The sequence below is a fragment of the Vulpes vulpes genome, chromosome 7 (genome assembly GCF_048418805.1).
Source record: "Vulpes vulpes isolate BD-2025 chromosome 7, VulVul3, whole genome shotgun sequence".
Lineage (NCBI taxonomy): Eukaryota > Metazoa > Chordata > Mammalia > Carnivora > Canidae > Vulpes > Vulpes vulpes.
The window spans coordinates 1,738,393-1,758,365 of record NC_132786.1 but is presented as its reverse complement, the minus strand read 5'-3'; the positions used below and the strand labels follow the sequence as shown (position 1 = coordinate 1,758,365).

Sequence of the window (19,973 nt, the reverse complement as noted above, 5' to 3'; positions counted from 1 at the left end):
ATACAATTCCTTGGAGCATCAAATTTATTCAAAGTGTTTTTGGGAACAAATCTTGAATTTCTGAACCCTTTTTGTCACAAGTTAGGGCAAGTAAAATTGATAAAATTTGATTTTTCTGTACATTGGACAATAATTTTTTCTTGCCTTCAATGCATAAAAAGAGAAAACACAGTGAAAAGAGTAGTGGAAAAATATGTTTTTATCATTACTGTAGGCCCCCTTGGTGAGTTATTGCTGCCATCCCATCTAGCTGAAAATTGTTTTACACATTTTAATTTATTTTTATTCAACAAACACATATCGTCCTAGCTCTGTGCCAGGTACTACGTTTAAGTGCTTTGTAAATGTTAACTCATAGCAACTTTATGAACTAGATGACTTAATTTGGTTCAAATTTTCCAACATGATAGATATCGCAATAGCTTCAACTGTTTACCAGAGTAGATGAGAAGAAAAGGTTTTTGACTCGATCCCGGATCTCCAGGATCACGCCCTGGGCGGAAGGTGGGGCTAAACCACTGAGCCACCTGGGCTGCCCCCCATATTGTTTTAAATCAATACCCATGTATGAAGAAGGAGATTTGCCGTAACCTTCAATGGGCTAATTAATCAATCCCTAAATTCTGGGCAAGAATGAGAAATTTGGGAGTTGAGAACTCACCCTTTTTTGGAGTTCTTTTTGGAGAAAAGTGACACCAGATCCACTATTAATATAAGGAATTGGAGATTGAAGGGAAGATCTTACCTTTCCACAGTAGAAAATATCCTCCCTCCGCACCTTTCCTTCGGCTATCTTCTCCCTGATGGCCTCCCCGACTTCATGCTCATTTTGGTAGATGTAGGCCCCATCAATGTGCCGGTATCCTGTGTCAATGGCAATCTTCACTGACTTTGCACAGGTCCCCTTAGGAGTCTGAAATGGCAAGGGGGTTATGGTGGGGAAGAAGAGAAATGGATCTTTCTTTTCATGATTCTTCATCAGGATACTCAGCACACAGACATTTTTTTTTTACAACAAAAATGACAAATTCCCAATTACATGTTGTGATTGAAAGATGGTGTCTGGAGGCTAAGGACACTGACCTCACAGGAAACTCCCTTCCCACCCCCCATCCCTCTATCTTTCCCAAGTCTGCCCTAGCTTTGTGGCCTCAGAGACGGAATTTGATCAGTTTTACCAGGGACGAGAGATTTCACAACAGCCAAGTTATAAGAGGGCACAAGTTCATTGAAGAAGTCTCCATTATAAATTAAAGTTTGGGATAAACAAACTGAGATATATCCACAGAAGGGAATATCATTCAGTAATAAAAAGGAGTGAAATACTGATAATAGCAACATGAGTGAATATGAAGATAATTATACAAAGTGAAAGAAGCCAGACGAAAAATAAATAATGATTCCATTTGTGTAAAATACCAGAAAATGAAAACTAATGTATAGTTCAGACGCAGATCAGTGATTATCTTGGGGTGGGAGACAAGGGGTGAATCCCACCATGGTTGGCAGGGAGGAATTACGAAAGAACACAAGGAAACTGGGGATCCCTGGGTGGCTCAGTGGTTTGGCACCTGCCTTTGGCCCAGGGCGCGATCCTGGAGTCCCGGGATCGAGTCCCGCTTCGGGCTCCCGGCATGGAGCCTGCTTCTCTCTCCTCCTGTGTCTCTGCCTCTCTCTCTCTCTCTCTCTCTCTCTCTGTGTCTATCATAAATAAATAAATAAATCTTTTAAAAAAAAAGAACAGAAGGAAACTTTTACAGTGCTGGATATGTTTACCATCTGGATTATAGTGATGGCTTCGTGGGTGTACATAGGAGTCAAACGCATCAAATTGAATACTTCAAATATGTATAGTTTATTGTATGTCAATTCTTCCTCAATAAAACTGGGAAAGAAGAGTGTTGGGGGGTGTTAGATTTTTCAAATTTGGTATCCAAATCTTTGTTCATTTTATTAACCTGCATGAAGCATAAGAATATTCTAACCCCTGAACATTGAGAGAACCTAAAGACCTGACAAACTTTTGACACTGGAAACATAAGTTATCCATTCTTCAGATTGCACATAAATTGCTGTTCTTTAGGTCTGGTGACATTTTAAATATACATGAGTATGTCTCATTTTAGTTACATTTTTTCTTAAGGAGAAATGGAAGCCGTGATGGATATTTTCATCAAAGATAAGCATCTAGTCTTGCTGAATAAAATATTCAAATCATCTTTTAGGTTGTGTGTGGAGGAGAGGGTTAATCCTATTTATAGATTTTTAATGACCTCATATTCAGATGGTGATCATTCCAATCTTGTTCACAAATACTGAGAACTCCTTGTGCTTGCTTCTATATCTTCAGTGTTCTGACCAAATTCTTGACAAATCTCAACAGACCTGTGAATTCTGGCCCACAGGAGTTGATTCATTGAGAATGAGTGAGAAAAGAAATCTCTTGCATTTCTAGTGACTTTGTAGTCCTGGCCTGGAAATAAAAAGCACTGGAAGCATAAATTGTATCTTCTTTCCTTACTTCAGTTGAAAGTCATCACTACTGAGAAGATAAGAGGATATGAAAAATGAAAAAATTGGCTACACAGATGGTATTAGGAAATAGGATACATAGTCGCAAATAGCTGGGAAAAGAGACACACTTTCCAGGAATGTCAGAAATATCTCTTTGGTTTATTAATTGACAACATGATTAATAGAGCTTGAATAGAAATTGAGGCAACACCCCCTCCCCCCAAACACCCTGGAAAATGAGATGTTATGGATGACAGCAAGCGTGATAACAAAACACACTGGAAGAGGAGACTTGGGGTAGATTCCAAAAATTCAACGGTCAAAATAAAAATACTACTTCCATTATCGGGTATATACATAGTATTAATGAAAAGAATAAAGCTTCATATGAGATGGTAAATACATCTCAGAAATAGCACTGAGATTTTGTGGCTGGAATTGATAAATGGAAGTACAGAACTCAAAACAGATTTAATACAAGGGGAAAACCCTCTAACAATGCATATTAAAGTATATGCTTATTTTTTCAAAGATCAACCCAAGACAAGAGGCACAGGGGAGAGCATTTAGGATAAAGAAAACAAGAAAGACAAAGGCTAAGTTAGGAGTGTGGTACTGAAGCAATATACAAACGATGCTTTACTTCACGAGGGCACAGAAGCAAGTTATAGTAGTTAGAGTCTTCCATTATTCAGCTACCATTAAAGAGCCTTTTCTAAAAGCTGAATATCTGGTACAGTCTTTGCTTGCTAAAAATATTTTCCTTCAGATGGCAGAAGCAGCAATGAGGTGAATTACTATTTTGGACTTAATTTTAATCAATATGGAAGAACTAGTTGGAAATGTGGATGTGAGAAAAATGCTTCTTTTTAATTCTTAAGTGTAGCATAAGAGAACTTGTATGTAGATTCTGACAGATTCTTTAAGAAAATTCACTTTAAGGAAAACTCAGAAAGATCAAATAGAATACTATATTTGGAGACTCAAATAAATGACACGACAGTAGAATCTTAAATGCAAAATTTTGACTCCACGCATTAAGGATGGTATCAGTGAAATAAAGATTTCAGTTTCCTAAAATGGTCAACAGCACCTTCCTTCACGCAAGAAAGGGGAGAGTCCTATAAGGATGCAGTGCCACCGTCCAGGCGGGAACATATATCCTGGGTCAACATCCATTATATAGTCCTGTGTCTCCATTAAGTGGAATACACAGATCTGAAAATGCAGCAGGAGTGGTTCAGCTTCGCATTATTCCCTTTGACTCACTTAGCAAATGTGTGCTTCTCGTCCCTGAATTTGAGGCTCTGTGGATTCTAGGTCCTAGTTCCCAGGGGAACCCAGGGTGCTTATTTCAAGAGTTCAGTATTTGAGGAAAGATGTTGCCATACCGGCAGGGGTAAGTGACCTTCTCACAGGAGGAGATAGGGCTTCTCCGCTGTTACATGATGAGCCAAGGAGGAAAATGTTGGGTACGTAGGGCATCCAGTGACACACCCCTTCCCAATTCTGATAGTTAACAGCTAAGAGCAGCACCATAATCTGAGAAGGACTGGTTGACCAGGGACTCTTACAACTCAGAGATGAGCATCTAGCTTCATAAGCCACCTAGACCAGAAGAGATGTTGGATAAGGATGCAAGAAACCTAGAATGGGTAGTTCAGGAAGGAGATTAAGTTGTAACTTGAAGACAGCTTTCGTGGCAGGAGTTATTCCCTCCCCGCCCTTTTTTTTTTTTTTTTTTTTGCATGGCACAAATAAATCATCTTTAATTTCAATAAATAGCTCCCCATTCCACCAGACAATAGGCTGTGGGAACGATACAGATGCATCCAACAGGGAAAGATCATTCTAATTACACTAATTCCTTAGCACGAGAAAAATGACTTTGGGTCACACACAAACACAGAGAGATGCTCAGAGTATGACAAAGGAAGGAGTCATCTTGGATGGGAGTGTGGTGGCCATTCTAATCCATGCAGCTGTCCTTTGCAGGCCTTCTGGGTGCCACAATCACCACGAATCAGTCAAATAAGGTTACTTTTGCTCCGTCATATTCTGTTTACTTGATATACGCACAGGCTGTTCCTGAAGGTGGGGTCTTGACAGACAGGAGGACACTGGGTGAGATTTCACTGGGAGAGGCAGAGAGGAGGGAGGGCTGAGGACTGAGGTCCCGCCGAGCGCCTTGCTCACCAGGAGGACACACAGGGACACACGCGTGTTCACCTGCGAGGGCACACACCTGAGAACGTTCACATACCACCCACAGGGGGTCCTTAGGAGTAGGCTAACATGAGGACAAGTTCAGTTAAGCCAGGGGAGTTTCTTACACCGGCATAGTTTTGGATGCCACTTGCTTTCTCCAGAGTCTAATCTACCACGTCTACTAAAGAGAAGACAAAGTGCTTACATTTTGGGAGAAAGGTATCAGGTTTGAAGAACCCCAGGGAACAGGAGGCTGTTCAGAAGCCACGCAGTCAGCAGCTGTGCATTCTGGGTGTGGGGGTCGGGCCTCCCGCACACTGGCCAAGCCCTTAGAGAATTTCATCTCAGTGGAGGCTGGCACCCTTGGGGAGGCCCTTTCTCTGGCCTGAGGGTTGAAAGTGCATTTGGGGTATCAACAGGAGCAAGCACTGCCAGTAAGTCTCACAGCAGAGCCCACTCCGCTCGGGACATACAGATGGGGTTTCCAGAAAGTTCTCAGGCTTTGCTCATTGAGGGCAACCATTTGTGTTCAATAGTCAGCCTCCTCTCAGTTCTGGGAGGATCTGTGTACGTGTGTTTGCGTTGTGGATATAACAGGCCCGTGACACATTTTTTTCTGTCTTTAATTTTCTTCCTTTTTTTTTTTTTCCTCCAGCAAATGAAAGCTGCTTTCCCTGCAGCCCTCAGGTCACCTCCAGCGAGGCGGGAGACACACGGTCACACTCAGCCGGGGACCTCGGGCTGTGCCACTGCTCCAGGGTGGTGCGGTGAGTGTTGAGCACCCGCTGCCAGTGGTTGGATTCAGAGGGGCCCGAGGGGTACTGGCCCATGACAATTCTTCCGACGAAGTCATTGCTGCTTGGCACGTTGTGGCCAAACACTGTAAACACTGAGCTGGCATTTTCAAGTTCTTCTTGGGGAACTTTGAAGCTGAAGGATTCATTGTAAAAAGGATCCAGTGTGCCTCTTAAGGAGGATGTCTTCTTTGATTCCACAAGCCTGAGTCCATGTACCCCCTGGATTGTCACAAAGGTCTGAACCTTGGGTCACATCGGTTTGAAGAAGCTGCTTGGCTCGAATGACATCCACACTCAGGGTCCCAGCACCGGGGAGATGATCCAGTGCCAGAGCAGCTCCCCCAGCTCCACTTCATTCTGAGAGCTGGGCCCAGCGCCTTCCACCACTGCCCGCCTTGCATCAGGTCAGCCTGGCACAGAGGCACGACACCTTCCCAGTGACACAGTGGCGGGAAAACTTCTCAAAACCCCCCGCGGCCGGCAGCAGGGTCCTCCTCTGAGCTTGGGGGGGGATCTCGAAGGTGTAAGGCTCCTCACAGGCTTCTGGGTCTTGCGTTTGACCCCGTGTGCCCAGAGCTCCTCCGGCCTGGCAGGGGACGGGTCTGGGCACAGGGGCTCGGCGGGCCATGTCCTGGCGCGAGCGTCCGGGGATGGGCGGGGGCGGGTCCCTGGCCTCCGTGGCCGTCAGGGCGCTGCGGCAGGTCCTACCGGAGCTGTCCTGGGCCGGGACCTCCTGGCCTGTCCCCGGCCGCCTGGAGTGGGGGGAGTGAGCTGGGGCTGAGCGTGCGGAGGTCGTCGGGGGCCTGGGCCGCCTGAGCACCGGGGCTGGACGGGCTCCTTTTTGGCACTGAGAACAGCAGACTCGGTGGGTTCATACCAGTAAGTGGGGAGCCGGGTCGTCCGGATTGGAGACTCGGAGTCCTCCGGGTCAGGCTGTGTAGACGGAGATGTGTCTGAGCACGAGCATCTGCGTGCGATCTGGCAGCTGGTCCGAGGGGTCCGAGGGGCTTTCCCGGCTGTGTGGACGGGGTCCCCGTCCCTGCCCCGCCCCGGGCTGGCCTCCTGGAGGTCCGCCCGCCACCGCTCGCGCTCACTCCGCCCGCAGGGGCCGGGCCGGGGAGCCCAGGGGGAAGGATGCACGAGGCAGCCGGGCGGCCCCAGACGGGAGCGGCGTGGCTCGGAGCGGCGCCCGCCCCTCCGCCGCCCCGGGTCCGGGCCCTTCCCCGCGCTCCGGCTCCCAGGTTCGGGGCTCGGAGCCCCCGGAGCGCGGGGCTGGAGGCGGCGGGGGCGGGGCCGGAGGGGCGGGGGCGGGGCCACGGGCGGGGCCACGGGCGGGGCTGGAGGCGGCGGGGCGGGGCCGGAAGGGGCGGGGGCGGGGCCATGGGCGGGGCTGGAGGCGGCGGGGGCGGGGCCGGAGGGGGCGGGGCCGGGGCTGGGGCCGGAGGCGGCGGGGGCGGGGCCGGGGGCGGGGCCGGGGGCGGGGCTGCGGCACCCACCGAGCAGGAGCTATTTCCTTTTAGACGAGATCGGGCGCGTTCAGGGTGGTATGGCCGTAGACTGCTATTTCCTTTTAACCTACGTCTTTATTTTTTATTTTTTTTTAAATTTTTATTTATTTATGATAGTCACAGAGAGAGAGAGAGGCAGAGACACAGGCGGAGGGAGAAGCAGGCTCCATGCACCGGGAGCCTGATGTGGGATTCGATCCCGGGTCTCCAGGATCGCGCCCTGGGCCAAAGGCAGGCGCCAAACCGCTGCGCCACCCAGGGATCCCTAACCTACGTCTTTAAAGACCTTTCCAGGAGCGAGACCAAACCACACCGCGGGAGCTCTTCCCGGGGGTGAAGGTAGCGCAAAGCGCGCAGGTCCAGGGGACTCCGGGCAGACGTGGGGCTGTCACGGGGCGCGCAGGGCAGGCGCCCTCCTTGCTTGGCCGCCAGCAGTGCTGGGTGCTGGGTGCTGGGTGCTCCGCCTGACTCCCTGGGTGCGATCCAGGGTGGAACAGGCTGGCCCTCTCACCCCAACCAGCACAGCTCCGTGGCCCCTCCAGAGCACCCCGTGGCACCAAGGAGCGGCCGGAGCCCAGGGCTCTCCTCCCACTGTGCGGAACCGCCTCTCCCCTCTGCGGGCCTGACTCCTGAGCCTGTTCTCCACTAAGCCGCCCGCACGCGAGTCTCCTTCTCAGACGCTGTTCTCCAGAGGACCCAACCCAAGAAGACACTAGGGAGAGAAGGATTTCTTGAGCCACAGAGAGCACTAAGGGTACATACATTAAGAGCGATAAACGGGACTATGAAAACAGACTCTGTTCATCGAGACACCATTAAAAGTGTAAAAAGACAAATAGGAAGGGGTATTTTCGCATAGATGTAACTGACAAAGGTCTCATACCAGCTATTTCACAAATCCACTATCAAGAAGAAAAGAGAAAATCCAAAAAAGAAAAATGCACAGAAGGCACACTTCGTGAAAGATATCAAAGATGTTTAAGAAAAATAGGAAAAACTGGCCAATGTCATCTAGAGTAAAGGAAAGGCAAATTAAACCACAATAAGAGTTTATTCTACACTTATGAAATGACATTAATTAAAAAGACACCGAATGTTGATGAGAATGAGGAGCAGAGCCACCCTCATACATTGCTGGAAGAAGTGCAAGTTATACGAATACCTTGGAAATTATTTATATTGACATCATCTCCTAAAATTGAAGACACTGTACTCCACGGGACAGCAGTTCCACTCTTACATGCATGTCTTAGCGAAACTCATACATGTGTGCAATAAGACCTGTGTAGGACTCTTTCTAGAAATAGTGTCTGCAAAGCCCCAAACTGGAAGCAATTCAAATGCCCATCAACAGTAAAATGGATACTGACGTATTCTTATGATTAAGCAGTCATGCAGCAATAAAAATGGCCAAAGACCGTGATTAATTACATGGGTGAGTTTTACAAGATTATATTTAGAAAAAGAAGCAGAAAAAAATAGGGCAACCAATGTTTCTATTCATGTGAAGATCAAAAATTGTATAGAAATGTATGTTACAGTTGTGTAACTCTTAGAAAACTCTTACAAAAAAAAAAAAAGCAAGAAAAGTCATCACCGTAAGACTTTAGAAGAGCAATCCCCTTTTGAGGGAGGAAGGCTTTCAGGTTGGGAAGGGCACACACAGTTTCTGGGGTCTGGTATGTTCTAATTTTGGATCTTATAGCTAAGGAGCCACAAAAAGCATTTGTCCCGCCTTAAGTCCATGGTATTTCAAAATTTTAAATGTTAAAAAAAGAAAAGGAGGTAGATCAAAAATAAGGGAGTAAGTGACTCAGTAAGTTTCAAAGCCTTAGATTTGGGCCTAAAACATCATTTTTGGCCTAGGATTTACCATCTGCTCTCCTTAGCCTACATCCAATTGGTTGCCAAGCTTTGTAGAGCTTCCCTCAATGATGTGTGGCCTTCGGCCAAGTTCCTTCCTTCCTAGGCTCCAGCCAAATTAGTTTCCTCACAGCTACCAACCACGTTCAAGTCTTTGTTCTTTTTTGCCTGATTTATTGTAGAAGCCTTCTCACCTGATCTCTATGTGTTCCATCTCTTCTCATTTTAATTCATTGTAATTTGGACAGGTTAATATTTTTGTTTTGTTTTTTTTTTTAAGATTTTGTTTTTATTTATTCATAGAGACAGAGAGAGAGAGAGAGGCAGAGACACAGGCAGAGGGAGAAGCAGGCTCCATGCAGGGAGCCTGACGTGGGACTCGATTCAGGGTCTCCAGGATCATGCCCTGGGCTGCAGGTGGCGCTAAACCGCTGCGCCACTGGGGCTGCCCAGGTTAATATTTTTGAAAAAGAAACCCATTCTTTGCTCCCTGGTATTTTGTTGTTGTTGTTACCCTGCCCAAACTATTTTTTGCAGCTTGATGTGTAGCACTAATTGCCTCTGGAGAGGAATGATGTGTGTGTGTGTGTGTGTGTGTGTAAAACAAAACGCAGAGGTCATTTCTTGGTGTTTGATTTTTAAAAGCCAAGGCTTCTGTGGCAGGTGTGTGAGTATAAGGGGATCACAGGTATTGGAAAGAACTCAGGATATACACTGCACTAAAGTAAAAACAAACACCAACTGAATTCTTGACCCTCAGAATATCAGCCCACAGAACATTTTACAAAACCATAAATGAGTTGCCATTACCTAAAAATTCATAATTACTTTATAATGTTTTCCGAAAATTGTTAGAAAGTCAGGCCATGCTGCACCCTTGCTTGTGCATACAACTGACTGTAGTGGAGAAGGTGCTATCCTTGGACTGGTCAGTGGGGTCTCCAGTTTTGCTGATTCTTGCCCTCATGCCTGCTATCAGAATGGGAAAGCAGAACAAAACACAGAAATAGACTTACCTCCTCAGGACACTTATTTGTGCTTGCTGTCTGGTTCCTGGTCTCTTTAGGTGGAGGTTATCGAACCACTCTGACCACTGACAAAGATTCTTTTGTTTTTGCATCAACCAACTTCAGCAAGAATCCTGATAAGTCAGTTATCAACAACTCCTTGTCCTCCATGTATGATCCCTCTCCCTGTCTAATCAGGAACCCTCAGCTGCCACCATCGCCCAGGCAATGTCATAGCAAGAATCCTGTTAGATTGATTTAGCCAGTCAACCAATTTAGCCCTTATCCCTGATGTTTTCTCTGAGCATTTTTCCAGCCACTGACCCCCACCCCGCTCCTTTGCTGTAAATTCCCATGCTGTATTTGGAGTGGGAGCTCAACCTCTCTGCTCCCCCACTCCTGCAAAATCCCATTGCAGTGGTTCTTAGACCTATCACAACAGCACCTGCCCTTGAATCAAGTTCTTTTGCCGTGCTTTCACAAGTGTCATTGCATTATTCTTTTCCTTTAGCATGTTGCCCCCAGGATATAATAAAAATGCCTGGTATAATGTGAAATAAGGTTCCCTGGGTTGAGAGGAGGGGATTCGATGGGCATTGAAGAGAAAGCGAGGAATATTTAAAGGATGGCAAAAGCCTGGAAGGAGTCCTAAGCATATTCCCCCCCATCCCCTTCCAGCTCAGGGGCAGAACAGACTTGATTTTTCAGGCTTTCCCTTACTACTCATCAAGGGTTTGGACTTCACCTTTCCCTTGTCCCAGATACAAAGTCCTTGGCTCACTCTCCAGACTGTGAAACCTGCTTTCAGCTACCGGAATCTCAACAAGGGCCACCCAGGAAAGAATACAGGATCATTTATGACTCCCAATCTACTGCCCAGACCACCACTCCTTCCCCATAACTTGATGTTTCTTGATCTACCTCATAACTGGATTTGCTCATTGCTACTTTAACATTGAACCAGTGTTCTCTCTCTTAAAGCACTTCAGCTTTTTCTTACATTTTAGTTATATGTGTGTGTGTGTGTTTTTATCCTCAGTCACTCCACTTAAATCCCTTGTTTCTAAACCATTGTTTCAATCCCTATGCTACCTAGAAAAATGCCCTGCATTTGGTAGGCACACAATAAATATCTGTCAAACTAAATTATTGTCCATTTTCCAAAATATTTACCATTGGTCCTGGATTTGTGTCATTTGCACATCTGGTAACATTCTTGAGTTTTTCTTAAAGTTTTTGATAAATAAGGATTATTAACCCCATGGGCTGATGTTCATAAAAACAGGATTAATTTCTATCAAAACTGAAAAAAGGAGTAAGACCCAAACTCTCACCTGTTGGGACCTTCCCAGATGGAGCTGTAGGGAGGTTATTATAGATTATTGCATCCCTGTATGAAAACATTCTGAGAAGCTTTCAAAAGGAGAAAGTCACATGGATAATTTGTAGGTGTTACTTTTCATTAGTCATCATGAGGTGGCATAATGCACAGAGTGCTTAGTGATACTAAGTGTTGGTTCCATCTCAAATTCCCTGAGTCCATAGGCATGAAACACTTTTACAAGAAATTTGGGTTCACTCAGTGTCCATCCAAAGATGAGTGGATCAAGAAGATGTGGTCTCTGTATACAATAGAATATTCCTCAGCCATTAGAAACGACAAATACCCACCATTTGCTTCGACGTGGATGGACCTGGAGGGTATGATGCTGAGTGAAATGAGTCAGAGGACAAACATTGTATGGTCTCATTCATTTGGGGAATATAAAAAATAGTGAAAGGGAATAAAGGGGAAAGGAGAAAAAATGAGTGGGAAATATCAGGGAGGGAGACAGAACATGAGAGACTCCTAACTCTGGGAAACGAACTGGTGGGGGGGGGAGTGGAAGGGGAGGTGGGTGGGGGGTGGGGGTGTTCACATAGCCCCTTTGACTTGACTCTACTGTCAAGGGGGTGAAGGTCAAATTAACGATTTTCTTTTCTGTATTTTCAGAGAGATAGTTTATAGTTCTAGGATAGCATTTACTGTTATTTTCATTGTTCTACAATTAGCTATTAAAGAGTCTGCTTCCTCTATTTGATTTTTAATCCCTAGGCAGCACAGACACTGTTCTCCTCACAGCTGAAGCTCCTAAAGACTAGGTCTCCACACCTGGTAGGTTTTTACCAAGTATTTCTTAGACTAAAGTAGAAAGTCTCAAATATAAGTTTCTAAAACCCCACAAGTAATAAATTCAGAAATTTCATGTGCCTCAGTTGGTTCTAATGATCAGCATTCAGCTAAATTTCAGCAAAGGAAGAAGAAAGGTCTCATTTTCTAATTCAAGATAATTTTAAATTATAAACTGGTATAGTTTTAACCTCTGGTTCAATACTCAGGGATGCCAAATAGTACTCCTTGAAGATTACTTTCATTATTATGAAAAGTAAATCAATGAGATCAACACAATTAATTAAACATTATGCTCTAGGAAAGTTAAAAAAAAGAGAGAAATTTACCAGTTTAGGTTCTGAGTAGGTCCCAAGACCGATGATAGGAATGCTGTTTCCATCACTTAGGGGTATGCGGTGATTTGCAGCACTGAGGTACATCCTGGAGGGAGTTTGGGTTTCAAGTTTTTAGGAGTGATTCTGGATGCCTCTAGAGAAGTCTTTTAGAAAAGATGTTCTAGGGCCTAGTTAATTAAAGAAAGGAGAGCCAGAGGGAGGAGAAGTGGGAGGGAAGAGAGATTAGCAGATGTATTTCTCAATCTGGTTTTTTTTTTTAGGTTGTTTTGAAAATCCTGAGCTTGTCCTTTGAACTTTATCAGAGGCATGTAAATAACATAACCCACTGAGAGTTGATTCTTACTTCTCTACAAAGAAAAGAGGGAAAACAAAACAAAAAAAGAAGTAAAAAAAAAAAAAAGTCCAGTTGGTTTCTACCAGTGAGGATGCTTTCATTGCCAAATAACAGGCCGGTCTCAAATTCTCTTAAATTATAAAGGACATTTATTGGTTCATATGTTTGAAAGCTTCAATCTTAGGGCTAGCTTCAGGTGAGACTACAACAGTTTCCCAGGATTTGCCTTTTTTGCCATAATCTCCCCCCCCCCCCCCTTGAATGAGCCTGGGGATTCTAATGCAGCAGGACTAGGAAGGGGTTTAGGATTTTATTACCTAGTTAAGTTTGGGAAACACTGTGCCAGAGAAATAAGTAATATGGCCAGGAACCAGTTTCTCATCCCCCAGTCCATGTCTCTGTTTCCTTCCCCCTCAGCCGACTTCCCCCTTATTGTTAAAAGATGATGCCTGGCCCAAGGAGTGATGTGATTCCAGATACAGACTCCAGAAAAAAGACATTTTTATTTACCTCATTGCTCACACAGCAACCTAGGCATGGTTTTTTTGGTCTGCACTGCCAATCATGATGGTCAAAGGAAATAAAAGATTAATCACCTGCAGATAATTAGAAGCCATTTCTAAGTTTAGAGTTAGGGTTAATCTTATCTGGGCAGAATTTGGAGATTGTTAAGGAAAAGGAAAGAAGTAGCAAGTAGAGAAACAACTAACCAATGTTTATTATGCCCTTTCTCCAAAGGATTGTGCTGTGTGTAAAATGTGAGCTTTGGACTCTGTGACCTCAAAGATAAGCGTGTTCAGGATGGTGAGAATGTGCTGAAGTTTGCCTATAATTCACTTGCTCTCTGGGACCATCATTCTTGCTTACAGATACATAAGCAGCCGGGGGATATAACGATTTCAAGTAGGTTGGGGAGCGTGGAACATGGGCCATAGTGGTCTTCAACATTGCAAATTGATCCAACAAATACTTATTGTACACCTTTGTGTGCTAAGATGCTGGCTAGTATATGTTTCTCTATTTTTATTACTTTTGACTTTTTTGGTGTGTAGCTAAATGAACTTCTTGGATATTTAGATTCATGATTTTCGTCCAATTTGGGAAGTTTGGGGTATTATTTCTTCAAACATTCTTTTAGTTTCTTCCTCTCCTCTCCTTCTGGGACTCTTGTTTTATATATGTTGGTGTATCAATGGTGTCTCTCATAGGTGTCTTGAGTTTGGTTATTTATTTATTTATTTATTTATTTATTTTCATTCTTTTCTTGAACTGGTTGATCTCAATGGATCTATCTTCAAGTTCCTGGATTCTTCTGCAGGCTCAAATCTATAGTTGAAACCCTCCAGTTATTTTTTCATTTCAATGATTATATTTTTAATCTCCAGAATTTCTGTGTGATTCATTTTTATAATTTCTGTCTCTTTAGTAATGTTCTGTATCTGGTGAGATGGTGTTTTCCTGGTTCCTTTAGTTCTTTCCCTGTGACTTTATTTAGCTCTTTGAGCATATTTAAGAGAGTTGATTTCATGTCTTTGTCTAGTAAGTCCAATGCCCTGGTGTCCTCATGGACATTCATAATTTCCTTTTTTCCTCCCTGTGAATGAGCCACATTTTCTTGTTTCTTTGCACATTCTGTAATTTTTTGATTGAAAACTGGAGATAAAAAAAAACTGGAGACTTTGAATATTACAGTGTGACTGTTCTAGAAATCAGATATTACCTCTTCCTTGGGGTTTGTTTCTGCTGCTTGTTTGTGAGTTGTTATTGTTTGCTTTTTTTATTGACTCCTCTAAACTTTTTTTGGCAAGTCTATACTGTTTGTCATGTGAAAGCTGTGTTTGGCTATCTAAGTGATCATGGTCACTTGGTGTTTTGACAGTTTCCTTTAATGCTTGCCTCAAAAAACCCTACAAATTCTCTTAGTGTTGCAGATTGGCTCCTTTGGAGGCACCACTTTGCTTTCCCACACTGCTTACCATGTTGCCTTAGTCTGTGCTTCCAGCTTGCATAGAGCCTGAAGGCCAGTCAGAGATGAAAGCTGAGGGTGTTCTCAGGCCTTTCTGACCTTTTTCACCAGCCCTGAGAATATGTGTGGCTTTCATGATTAAAGTGTCCCACCCCCACCGTCACGTATCCCCTTTCCCAATTTTTTCTTTCTCAGGCTTTTCAGTCTTTTGGTTGTTCCAACTAACTTCTGGCTGCCAGAGGCAAAATTTCTATCTTTTTTCTTCAAGTTTATTTATTTAAATACTCTCTACGCCTAACACGGGCCTCAAACTCATGACCAAGATCAAGATCCGCATGCTCCACGGACTGAGCCAGCCAGGTACCCCTACAATTTCTGTCTTTAAGTACACACAGCAAAAGCCTCCTAGGCAGCTGCCTTTGTCCCCCAGGAATGCTTGAGTTAGGCAAAATAAAAGCAAGCCCTTTCGTGTTCCTTCACGGTGCCACCAGACAGGCTGGGACCTACAATGATGATTCTTTAAGAGTAACATCTCCATTGGTTCCTATGGCCCTAGCATCCTGTACCAGGAGTATGGGCTTAGTCCTCCTGACTGCCACAGATCAGGGTTATGGGGGATGGTCAGCACCATCACAGCCACCACAGTCCTCTCTCTTAATGCAAAGCAGCAGCTTCTTTCTTCACTATGCTTATTCCTGGTTGTTTTAGACTCTTGACTATACTCCAAAGTTCTGCAAAAAATGAGGCTGACAGCTTTACCAACTCATTAGTTGTTGTTGTTGTTGTTGTTTTTTTTAATAAAAGGACAGAGCCCTAGAGCTCCCTACTCTGCTACTTTCCTCTTTTCCTTTTTAAAAAGATTTATTTATTTAGGAAGTGGGGGAGGGGCAGGGAGAGAGAGAAAATCTTAAGCAGGCTCCACTCCCAGCATGGAGTCCAACAGGGGGCTCCATCTCATGACCTTGAGATCACCACCTGAGTTGAAACCAAGAGTCGGACACTTAGCCCACTGTGCCTCCCAGGTGCCCCTTCTCATTTTTAAAAAATATGCTTAATTTCTGTTTTGAGATTGGATTACTTACTACTGACATCTATTCAGGTTCACTAACTCTTTCCTCTGTCTTCTTTCCTCCATTCTGCTACTGAGACCATCCAATGAGTTCTTTTTTCTTAGACTTTATTTTTTAGGGAAGTTTTAGATTCACAGCAAATTTGAATAGTAAGTACAGAGGGTTCCCATCTGCTGCCCTCACACATGCTCTGATTTCTCCCACTACCAATATCCCCCACCAGAGTGGTACATTTGTTACAACTGAGGTAGTTGTTTGACATATTACTATCCACCAAGGTCCTTAGTTTACTTTAGGATTCACTGTTAACATTGTACATCTATGGATTTTGAAAGATGTATAATGTCAGGTATCTACCGTACTAGTATCATACAGAATAGTTTGATTGCCCTGAAAATCCTCTGTGTTCTGCTTTATTCATCCCTCTCTCCTTCCTAATCCCTGGCAGCCACAGATCTTATTACTGTCTCCAAAGTGTTTTTTTTTCAGAATGCCATACAGATCTCCAAATTGGCTTCTTTCACTTAGTAATATGCACATAGGCTTGCTCCATGTCTTTTCATGGCTTGGTAGCTTGTTTGCTTTTAGTGGTGAATTATATTCTATTGTCTGGATATACCACAGTTCTCTCTTCTGCCACCCTCTTGCTCACCTTCAGATTGGTGGGAGGGATACTGAGAGGCTCCAGTGGTACATGAGTTCTGCTGTCTCTTTCCACATCTACCTGCTACTATTTATTTTTCAGATTCCTGAAATAACTTTCACATATATATTTCACATTTTGTCACTGTATTCAGTGGGAGAGCCATCTTACCTGGAACTAGAACCCTCACATATTTCTTAAAATAATTTTTAAAAGATTTTATTTATTTATTCATGACACACACAGAGAGAGAGGCAGAGACATAGGCAGAGGCAGAAGCAGGCTCCCTGTGGGGAGCTCCATGTGAGGCTTGATCCTGGAATCCCAGGATCACACCCTGAGCTGAAGGCAGATGCTCAACCATTGAGCCACCCATGTGTCCCCTTAAAATAATTTTTAATTTATTACACATCTTGATTAAATTGAGGTGAATTTAAATATTGGATTGTTTTTTGAGTGTGAGAAATGGCTGAAATTACTCTTTATATATTGATATTGTCAAAATAAATTGACTTAACCTATTTTTATTCAATAAAAGAATTGCTTGTAGATTATTACTCTCTTTTCTGCTCTAAATTCACAAATGATTTTAATGATAATGCAGATTATTTTTGAGTATCTAGTATGTCTCTTACATGTAATTTCTCATTTAATTTTCACAACAAATTTATGTGGTTTTGGAGCTGTGTAGCATCCTCCCAAAGCTCATGTTCACCCCAAATCTCAGCATGTGACCTTATTTGGAAATGGGGTCATTGAAGATGTAATTAGTTAAAATGAGGCCAGCATGGATTAGGGTGGACTCTAATCCAGTGACTGATGACTTGAGAAAACAGAGATATGGATACATAAGGAAGAGTCTTTTGTGATGACAGAGGTAGAGATTGGAGCGATGTATCTACAAACTGAAGAATGCCAAATATAGCTCTCACATAAGATAGGAAGAGGCAAAGAAACATTCTTTGCCAGAGCCTTCAGAAGGAGTCTGGCCCTACTGATACCTTGATTATGGAGTAGAGCTTCCAGAGCTGTGAGAGAATAACTTTCTGTTGTTTTAAGCAACTCAGTTTGTGGCAATTTGTTATCACAGCCTATGAAAATGAACACAGTGAGTAATATACTATTATAGAGAGGGCGTTGAGGTCAAGAGAAGTTACTTACCAAAAATTGCATGATCACTGGCAGGATCATTAGTCTGTCTGACCACAGAATCATTTTAACTACTCCCCTCTAGTACCCTTAATGAAACTCTAGCAGAGTTGACATCAATGAGCCACAAAAACTATTTTTAAGGAATTTATGCAAGTGACTAACTCAAACAAGTCATAATTACATGAGAATAAATCGAGACCTCCATATATAATGTGCTCACAATGCCAACTAGATACTATTATCTCTGTAGATCTGATAATAGAAAAATCCTTACTTTTGACAGTATCAGAGATAAAGGTTGATTTCATTTGCTTCCTGGATAGCTGTTAATGATAATTATAACAACCAGTAAAAATGTATCAGGTATATCCTACGTCAGGAACTTTACTTGGCCACATTTCATCAATCACTTGGTGGTGCTAACCAGTCAAGGACCAGTAGGAACATACTATTAAGAAATGGAGTTAGTTTTGTAAGCTCCCTGCAGCAAGAAGACTTGCAGTCTGTGGGGAAGCATTGGATGCCTTGTTAAGAGAAAGAGAGAGACGGCATATGGTAGAAATTATGCTTACATTAGGTGATTTGGGGGGAAGGCTTGAGGATGCAGGTGTGTGTGTGTACACTTCATAAAGTAGGAACAATACTATGATTGGGGTAACTTTTACTTAGGAGATAGAAGGAACAGAGTGTGATTACAGTTGCCATTAGAGAAAACGTAGCAGTCCTCCTGTTAGCTGAAGATGGGATAGTTAGTCATTTTTGAGGTGGCATAGTGTCTCCACTCAGGCATAATTATGGAGTAGACTTAGTTCTTATCCCATCATGGTCACAAAGAGTCCTCTGGATTCTGATATTCTGTGAAATTATTTATGGTTAACAGGGGAACACTATAGTTTACTAGCAGAAACTAGGCCAGCTACTAGGTAATGGGTCCAAAGGTCGCTTTTTTCCTTTCTAATCCCCATATTTGGCCAAGGACAGACAAATCAGGCCATGGGATACTAGTCTTTGACAAGATTTTTCCCATTGTCTGGATTATTCTGGTTAGATTATTTGGGGGATATTGCATCTAAGTCAGACAAAAGTTAGTCCTTTCTGATCCTTCCCTTGTAGAATGAATTGTTCAATCATCTGATGTGAAAGTGGCTGTACAGTAGCAGAATGCACTGAGCCACCAAAATATAGGCAATTACCAGAAAAAAATATTGTTAGTTTTGTAAAAATCTGTTCATTAATAGGACTGGATAACTAACCCCAGGTGTCAAACATGTGCTTAAACAACCAGCTGGGTCTATTCTAGTATTTATGTATTTGCACCAAGGTGTGTTCTCTTAGTTAAGAAGAATTCAAAGGCTATGTGATTGTCCATGAATACTCTGGCTGATATATGCAAGCTGGTAAAATGGGCCTCTAGAGGTAATATCCACACAAGAAATGGTACTTTAGAGGGGCACAGACTCTATGGAGAGTATAAATATTGCTTGTCTTAACAGGAGTGTACTAATCATTGGATCCTACGGGCAGACATATTTTCTAAGTGACACAAAACAATTCCTGCTGCAAATCAGGAGACAGTAACTCTGAAGACAGCAAACTGACCATTGCAATGGCAGGTGGTTTCTGCTCTACAATAAACTGACTTTAGTTGGCAGGACTTAACCATCTCACAAGAAGCATTTTGTTGATGTGGAGGCAAAATCTAATTTTTTTAAATAAATTTATTTTTTATTGGTGTTCAATTTGTCAACATACAGAGTAACACCCAGTGCTCATCCCATCAAGTGCCCACCTCAGTGCCCGCCACCCAGTCACCCCCACCCCCCACCCACCTCCCCTTCTACCACCCCTAGTTCATTTCCCAGAGTTAGGAGTCTTTATGTTCTGTCTCCCTTTCTGATATTTCCCACTTAGCAAAATCTAATTTTTACAAGGTTGAAGATTGGGATTCATAACATGAGAGAAATTTTAGTACTGGAAGAAATCTGTACAAGGAAATCTATCTTGAAGATACTTAAAAAAAACTATTAATTTTTTTCAGTGGGTCAGGTGGGGTGTTAATCTACCAGTCAGATTTTAACAGTGACTATGGTCTGAGAAAAATGCACAAGAATGTTTGTCTCTCCTTAATTGACATATAATGACTGTCCTGTAAAATTCTTATGACTAATCTAAACATAATTACTAAGAACAAGTAAATTAAGTAGATGTAAGTGAAATTTTAAAAATTTAGGTGAACTTTTAAAAGTCTTCCGAAACCTTTTTGGTAACTTAAAACCTTAGAGTTTTGCTAAGTTAAATAATGACATTTCAGTAAAGACCTAGGTCATTTTCTAAACAGGACAAAAATACTACAACATTAAGTACTAAACATACATTTATCTACTTTTGGCTTATTATTACAGA

General features: G+C 43.1%; 1 protein-coding gene and 1 pseudogene across 2 annotated transcripts in view; both read right to left on the bottom strand.

Moving 5' to 3' along the window:
- The window catches only part of LOC112912510 (aldo-keto reductase family 1 member D1), a 59,511-nt gene that overhangs the window by 33,230 nt on the left and 6,308 nt on the right, over window positions 1-19,973 (bottom strand). The window contains exons 2-3 of one of the 2 annotated variants that reach the window (XM_072762785.1): window positions 12,397-12,572; window positions 746-913 (exon numbers count right to left, since the gene is read on the bottom strand). In XM_072762785.1, the coding sequence (XP_072618886.1) occupies window positions 746-913; window positions 12,397-12,489 (261 nt within the window). In that variant the 5' untranslated portion in view covers window positions 12,490-12,572. Of the gene's footprint in view, window positions 1-745; window positions 914-12,396; window positions 12,587-19,973 lie in introns of those variants that run through there. The other variant, XM_072762786.1, reaches the window with a different exon arrangement.
- Window positions 4,254-6,759, bottom strand: LOC112907015 (synaptotagmin-17 pseudogene; annotated as a pseudogene).